The sequence below is a fragment of the Cebus imitator genome, unplaced genomic scaffold, assembly GCF_001604975.1.
Source record: "Cebus imitator isolate Cc_AM_T3 unplaced genomic scaffold, Cebus_imitator-1.0 Scaffold0, whole genome shotgun sequence".
NCBI lineage: Eukaryota > Metazoa > Chordata > Mammalia > Primates > Cebidae > Cebus > Cebus imitator.
Window position 1 is genome coordinate 4,858,429 of NW_016107315.1, and position 8,137 is coordinate 4,866,565.

Consider the following 8,137-nt stretch of genomic DNA (forward strand, 5'->3'; position numbering starts at 1 on the left):
TTTTTGAGGGGGAGTCTTGCGCTGTCACTGTAGTGCAATGGCATGATCTCAGCTCACTACCATCTCCACCTCCTGGCTTCAAGCAGTTCTCCTGCCTCAGTCTCCCAAGTAGCTGGGACTACAGGCATGCATCACCATGGCATTTCACCATGTTGGCCAGGATGGTCTCCATCTCCTGACCTCGTGATCTGCCTGCCTCGGCCTCCCAAAGTGGTGGGATTACAGGCATGAGCCACTGCACCTGGCCGGGTAGGGACAGAGTTCTTACAAGTATGAGGGTACTGTTCATTCTTTGAGTGGGATTGAGGCAGTTTTGGGTTCTTTCTCTGAGAGGCAGCAGGCATGGCAGGGTCTTCCTTGCCAGTGTAGGAAGGGGACAGGCTTATTGTGTGTAAAAGGACAGCGCCATGTCTCAGGAGTTAAGGTGGGAAAGGAACTTCCATGAGAGCCAGGGGTTGTGGGCTCTTAAAGAGCACATCCTCTTTTTCTCAGAATTTCCATTTTTACTGATCAAATATATAGACTTTGTTTTAAATATGCTCTTCCTCTGTTACTTTTACACTACCTTTTGGTGTGGTCTCCATCTTTGGTGAATTTACTTATTTGATACTTAGACTTTCCCCTTAGACTGTGTGCTCCCCTTATGGAGCCCTGGGACTCAGCATGGTACCTGCATCTAAGAGACCTTCAGTAAATACTAGTTGAAGGAAAATTCAGGATTAGTTGAAGGAAAATTCAGAAAAACCTCCAGGTTTTTTCTGGAGGAACTGAATACTTTTACTTAATATTTGTGTTTACTATAATATTTGAAAATAGCCAGGCATGGTGACTGATGCCTGTAATCCCTCACTTTGGGAGGCTGAGAGGGCAAATCATTTTAGGTCAGGAGTTCGAGACCTGCTTGGTCAACATGGCAAAACCCTGTCTCTACTAAAAATACAAAAATTAGCTAGGTATGGTGGCGGGTGCCTGTAATCCCAGCTACCCAGGAGGCTGAGGTAGGAGAATCACTTGAACCTGGGAGGCGGAGGTGGCATTGAGCTCAGATTGTGTCACTGTACTTCACCCTGGGCAACAGTGAGACTCTGCTTCCAAAAAAAAAAAAGACAATTGACCTTTAAGTTGTGTTTCTTGGCCTTGCACGGTGACTCACGCCTGTAATCCAGTACTTTGGGAGGCCGAGGTGGGCAGATGGTAAAGTCAGGAGGTGGAGACCATCCTGGCTAACATGGTGAAACCCCATCTCTAATAAAAATACAAAAAAAATTAGCTGGGTATGGTGGCCTGTGCCTGTAATCCCAGCTACTCAGGAGGCTGAGGCAGGAGAATCTCTTGAACCTCAGAGGCGGAGGTTGCTGTGAACTGAGATTGCGCTATTGCACTCTAGCCTGGGTGACAGAGTGAGACTAAATAAATAAATAAATAAAGTTTCTCACTAAGCTATCTTCTTGAGTGTTGAGTATATGTTTCATTTAAGCCCTTTTCTTTCTGGGCCTAATGGTATAGTTGCAAGTGAGACCATGTGCTGTGATGGCCAGTAGACAACCAAGTGGGAAGGGCCCTTTTAGGATGGCAGGACTGCTGAATCTCGTTGTGCCTGCAGGTGGCTCATGTCAACTCAGCCTGGCTTCCTCATCGTGGAATAGCAGTGCCCACTGCCTGTCTTGCAAGGGTATGGTGAGGGTCACATGTGAGTTCAAGTTAAATGCAAAGGATTAACTTCACATACACAGAACAAAATCTGGAAGGAAACACCATAGTTACATATTAAACAAAATTTTTAACATTGAAATGGTGGAAAATTATATACATGTTTTCCATTTGTGTGCCAGGAGAAGATGAGGAAGAAATGGAGCATCAGGAAGGAGGCAACGAGCAGCTTTTAGAAACGGAAGGCAGTAGGAAAGATGATCTGGGAAATGACCCCAGTGAGACCACCCAAAAGAAGATCAAAGGCCAGCCCTGCCCAAAAAGGCTTTTTACCTTCAGTCTTGTGAACTCCTATGGAACAGCTGACATAAATTCACTTGCAACTGATGGAAAACTACTTAAACTCAACTGTAAGCACTTTCTCTGACCTTTCAAGCTGAGCTTTAGGGACTTAGGATCTGTTTGAAAATCCTCGCACTCGACACTCTCTGCATTGGGCTTTCACAGTCTCTGTGCCTCCAGGAGCAGACACTTGTATGATCCTTGGCATCAAGCCCCCTAAGGACTGTTTCAGAGATCCCCCTACCTTTCAGGCTTTTATTATCGGTCCTCGATGACCTCGGAGGAAAGTAGGTCTCCCTCTACACCCTCTACTTTGTGGGAGTTTGCTGTGGGTCAGTAACCTTTCCCATGGCCACCCTTGGCAGCAACACTTCCCCATACTCACCCAGTTATAAGAATAAATGCATATTTATTTTGTTCATTAATACTCACGAAATGTGACTCACTCAGAGGATGGTCATGGATTTTGTAGCATCACCGACACATGGAGGTTGTAATGGGGACTGCTGTACAGACAAGAAGAGGCATTCCGAGGGGTTGTGTGCAAAGCACAATTGGCCAGTGAGGACCCCTGTGCCAGTTGGGGGAGAGGAAGCATCTCTGTCTTACAGCTCCCTTCATTGGAGGAGAAACAAGTTAATTAGCTGTTTTGTGTTTTTTCGTGGGTGGTATACCTTAGTTTTAATTATTTATTTATTTTTAATTAATTTTTTTTTTTTGAGACAGTCTTGCTCTGTCACCCAGGCTAGAGTGCAGTGGCACAATCTCTGCTCACTGCTACCTCCGCCTCCTGGGTTCAAGCCATTCTCCTGCCTCAGCCTCCCCAGTAGCTGGGATTACAGGCAGGCACCACCACGCCCAGCTAATTTTTGTACTTTTAGTAGGGACAGGGTTTCTCCATGTTGGCCAGGCTGGTCTCAAACTCCTAGTCTTGAGATCCACCCGCCTCGGCCTCCCGAAGTACTGGGATTACAGGTGTGAGCCACCATGCCCAGCCTAATTTTCTTTTTCAATTAACAGTTTTATTGAGATAGTTTTAGGTCAGTCTCTGCAGCTCTGTCCTCTGTGGCTTCCCCCTCTGTGGTACAATGCCTTCCAATTTTATTTTTTTTGAGACAGGGTCTCACTCTGTTGCCCAGGCTGGAGTGCAGTGGCATGGTCTTGGATCACTTCACCCTTTGTCTCCTGGGTACAGGCAATCCACCTCAGCCTCCTGAGTAGCTGAGAATACAGCTGTGCACCATCACACCCAGTTAGTTTTTGTAGAGACAGAGTCTCACTATGTTGCCCAGGCTGGAATGCCTTGCAAGTTCTAGCCACCTTCTCAAACTCCAGTCTTTGACTCTTCAGCTTAGTCTTCCCTTCTCTCTCCTATGCCAAGTCCTGGAAACTGCCTGCAGGCAGTAAGCTAGGATGCTGTAGGGGTCTCTTTTTTTTCCCTTCTCTCAGGGGTCTCCTTTCTGCTCTATCCAAGGTCTGAAAACAATTGTTTCATCAATTTTGTCAGGTTTTTTTGTGGTTTATGATAGGATGATAAATCTGGTCCCTTCATCTTGACCTGTGCCCTTTCAGAATTCTCCATAGTTAGTTCCTTTGTAGCTTATTTGTATCACTGAGGAAGTCTTTGCCAAAGGCTTTTTGGGGCTGGAGGTCAGAAGGGCTGGCCCATTGCAGAGCATTGCTGTTGGCAGTGGCTGCTAATGGGGGACTAGGTGTTGGGATAGTGTGGCCTGAGTGTGGTCCTTCTCCTATCACTTGGAGAGTCTCTCCTGTTGCTTGCTGTCCCATATAACAAGTGGCATTTTGGTCCTCAGCTCGATCTACACTGGCCATCGATTGGGACAGTGAAACTCGGAGCCTTTACTATGATGAGCAAGAATCTGAGGTAGGTTCCTCAGGGTTCATGATCAGTGGTGTCTGCTGGTTTCTGCTCTGGATGTGTTCTGGGATCATTTTAATCAGTTGGACAGCAATTTAACAAGTTATGTTTAAGACTGAGAAGGAAAAGCACTTGAAGATTTTGGCATTTTCTGTTCAGAGACTCTAGAAAGGGTATTGCATTCCAGGTGGGAGAGCCTCTGTAGGCCTTCATGTCTTAAGCCAGTAAGATCTCTTTCTCCAGCAGAACTGAGTGCTTTGTTTCTCACAGGCCTATGAAAAGCATGTGAGCATGTTACAGCTTCAGAAGAAGAAGAAGACCACAGTGGCCCTGAGAGACTGCATCGAGCTCTTCACCACCATGGAGACCCTTGGGGAGCATGACCCCTGGTATGCAGCTCCTCACTTTCTGGGCAAAGGCCCTACACACCCCAGGACTCAGATCTGCTAGGGCCCTCTGTGCACATAAACTCTTTTGTATGGCTGGGCGCTGTGGCTCATGCCTGTAATCCCAGCATTTTGGGAGAGGGAGGTGGGCAGATCACGAAGTCAGGAGATCAAGACTATCCCACCCAACATGGTGAAACACCGTCTCTACTAAAAATACAAAAAACTAGCTGGGCATGGTGGTATGCACCTGTAGTCCCAGTTACTCGGGATGCTGAGGCTGGGGAATCACTTGAACCCAGGACACGGAGGTTGCAGTCAGCTGAGGTCGCACCACTGCACTCTAGCCTGGGTGACAAGAGCAGGACTCTGTCTTAAAAACAAAAAACTCCTTTGTATTTGGATGTGTCACTTTTTTTATATAGCCATCCCTACAACATAGTCCTCTGTGAGTTGAGGTTTCCTAGGAAAGCCATCACTCTATTTTGGAAGACAGGTCCCTGCCTGGAAGTAGTAGCGTTGAATGCTGACTGAAAGGATGGTAGCTGTCATGAGACTGCAGCTGTGCCTCCATGCATGAGTGCCCAGGTGGCACTGGCTGCCTGCCTGCCCTACTAAGTAGAGGTTTCTCTTTTCAGGTACTGTCCCAGCTGTAAGAAGCATCAACAGGCCACAAAGAAGTTTGACCTATGGTCCTTGCCCAAGATCCTGGTGGTCCACCTCAAACGTTTCTCCTACAACAGATACTGGAGGGATAAGCTTGACACAGTCGTAGAATTTCCAATCAGGTGGGTCATGGTGACCACATTGTTAGGAACATTTAAAAACAGGCAAAAAAATCTTGACATGATTGGCTGAGTGGTTTGCCACCAAAAACTTTTCTGAGTAAGGATGTGTGTTGCTGGGCTCTAGGAGGTCAGAGTTTAGTTGTAGATATCCCTCCCGTCCCTATCCTCCCGTCTTTGGAGAAGAGACTCTCCAGTGGAAGTATTTGCTGAAACTCAGGCTGCTGCCAGTCATTCCTGTCCCTTATGCCACCTAACTGGCTTGTTTTTCCTGTCTATTATCTGTCACAGGGAGTCTCACAATAGGGGACAAGGCAACCAAGAATAGCCTGCCAGGGAGAGTTGGATTCTTATTGGGTGCTACAGGTGGGCTGCAGACCTGCCATGGTCCTGTCCCTGGGAAAGGGGCTGGGACTGGCTGTCTATTCTCATCATCTCAAGCCCCAGGGTATAGAATGTAGCTGAGAATAGGAAAGTAAGTCAACAAGACAGGAGTTCCAGGCTGGGCTTGGTGGCTCAAGCCTGTAATCCCAGCCCTTTGGGAGGTGGAGGTGGGTGGATCGCCTAAGGTCAGGAGTTCGAGACCAGGCTGGCCAACTTGGTGAATCCCCATCTCTACTAAAAATACAAAAATTAGCCAGGCGTGTCATGGCAGGCACCTATAATCCCAGCTACTCAAGAGGCTGAAGCAAAATAATCGCTTGAACCTGGGAGGTGGAGGTTGCAGTGAACCGAGATCGTGCCACTGCACTCCAGCCTGGGTGACAGGGCAAGACTCAGTCTCAAAAAAAGCGGGGGAGCTGGGTGCAGTGGTTCACGCCTGTAATCCCAGCACTTTTAGAGGCCGAGGTGGGCAGATCACAAGGTCAGGAGTTCAGATCCAACCTGGTCAACATGGTGAAACCCCGTCTCTACTAAAAATACAAAAATTAGCTAGGTGTGGTGGTGGGTGCCTATAATCCCAGCTACTTGGGAGGCTAAAGCAGGAGAATCATTTGAATCCAGGAGGGAGAGGTTTCAGTGAACTGAGATCACACCATTGCACTCTAGCCTAGGCAGAGATTCTAAAAAAAAAAAGGAAAAAAGGAGTTCCCTGGCAGGGCACAGTAGCTCATGCCTGTAATCTCATCAATTTAGGAGGCCAAGATGGGAAGATCACTTGAGTCTAGGAGTTCAAAACCAGCCTGGGCAACATAATAAAAATTCGTCTCTATAAAAAATATATTTAAAAAAAAAAATAGGACAGGTGTGGTAGCTCACACCTGTAATCTCAGCACTTTGGAAGGCCAAGGCAGGCGGATCACATTATCAAGAGATCAAGACCATCTGGCTAACATGGTCAAACCCCGTCTCTACTAAAAATACAAAAATTAGCTGGGCGTGGTGGCATGCACTGCTACTCAGGAGACTGAGGCAGAAGAATTGCTTGAACCTGGAGGCGGAGGTTGCAGTGAGCTGAGTTCGTGCCACTGCACTCCTTACTGGTGACAGAGCAAGACTCGGTCTCAAAAAAAAAAAAAAAAAAAAAAAAAAAAAAAGACTGGGTGCAGTGTCTCATACCTGTAATCCCAGCAGTGTAGGAGGCCAAATCAGCTGGATCACTTGAGGTCAGCAGTTGAAGGCCAGCCTGGCAAACATGGTGAAATCTTGTCTCTACTAAAAATACAAAAATTAACTGGGTGTGGTGGTACATGCCTGTAATCCCAACTACTTGGGTGGCTGAGGTAGGAGAATCGCTTGAACTCAGGAGATAGAGGTTGCAGTGAATCAAGATTGCACCACTGCACTCCAGCCTGGGCAACAGAGCAAGACTCTATCTCAAATAAAAAGGGAGTTGCCCACAAAATACAGATTTTAAAATGGTTTCTGGGGGAATGAATATATACATGAAGTATAGCATGTCAGCAGGAGACTCCAGGTGATGGAGAATAAGTATTTGTTGTAAAAATTATTTATCTTTTCTGTGTGTTTGAAATTTTAAAATAAAATGTTGGAGGAAGAGAGCTTCTGGGGCCTGTTTTGATTGAGTTTAAATTATTATGGCACCAATTGTAATTCTGTTAATAGCCATTACTGCATACTTGCCGGAGCTCTCTGAGTGTGTCTCCAGACCCCTCGTCACCATTTTATCTGGTGCTGGAGTTACTGGGAGGTTCTCCCATTTTCTTTTTTTTTCTTTTTTTTTTTTTTTTTTTTTTTTTTTCTAAGATAGAGTTTCCTTCTTCTTGTCTAGGCTGGAAAGCAATGTCACGATCTTGTCTCACTACAACCTCCGCCTCCTGGATTCAATCGATTCTCCTGTCTCAGCCTCCCAAGTAGCTGGGATTATAGGCATGTGCCACCACACCCAGTTAATTTTGTATTTTTAGTAGAGATGGAGTTTCTCTATGTTGGTCAGGCTGGCCTCAAACTCCTGACCTCAGGTGATCCACCTGCCTCATCCTCCCAGTGCTGAGATTACAGGCGTCAGCGACCATGCCGGCCCCACTTTCTAGGCTGAATATGTCAGTTGTCAGAACACAGACCTTAAGGCCCCTTCCGTTGTGGTCTGTTCATTTATTCTGTCTCAAATAGTTTGAGTGCCTTCCTGTGTTCTGCCCTGCTGTATAACAGAGGTTGCTGGGTTACTGTAACTACTTTGTCTGGGTTTAACATATTCAAGAGCTGTTTTTGTGTTTTGTGCTTAGAGGATTGAACATGTCCGAATTTGTCTGTAACCAATCAGCAAGGCCTTACGTGTACGACCTCATTGCTGTGTCCAATCATTACGGAGCCATGGGGGTTGGCCACTGTAAGTATTGCTATCTGCTTCCTTCTGAGATGTTGAAATGCACTCAGCCATCATCTTTTCACCAGTGGACCAGGCATTGCCCTAAGTGCTTTGCTTATGCAGTTCCATAGGCTTCACGCTGCAGGCTTTCTTCATAGATTCATTCCCCTCTCTTCTTTCTTAAATTCTTTTTTTCTGGGCCGGGCGCAGCGGCTCATGCCTGTAATCCCAGCACTTTGGGAGGCTGAGGCAGGTGGATCACGAGGTTAAGAGATCAAGACCATCCTGGTCAACATGGTGAAACCCCGTCTCTACTAAAAATACA

The 8,137-nt window shown here is 46.6% G+C and overlaps 1 protein-coding gene across 2 annotated transcripts in view; it reads left to right on the forward strand.

The window, feature by feature from the left end:
• USP4 (ubiquitin specific peptidase 4) overlaps positions 1 to 8,137 on the forward strand; it is a 65,124-nt gene that overhangs the window by 52,753 nt on the left and 4,234 nt on the right. For both annotated transcript variants that reach the window (XM_017505798.2, XM_037743597.1), the window contains exons 15-19: positions 1,833 to 2,060; positions 3,807 to 3,877; positions 4,142 to 4,260; positions 4,896 to 5,045; positions 7,730 to 7,833. In XM_017505798.2, the coding sequence (XP_017361287.1) occupies positions 1,833 to 2,060; positions 3,807 to 3,877; positions 4,142 to 4,260; positions 4,896 to 5,045; positions 7,730 to 7,833 (672 nt within the window). The remainder of the gene's footprint in view (positions 1 to 1,832; positions 2,061 to 3,806; positions 3,878 to 4,141; positions 4,261 to 4,895; positions 5,046 to 7,729; positions 7,834 to 8,137) is intronic.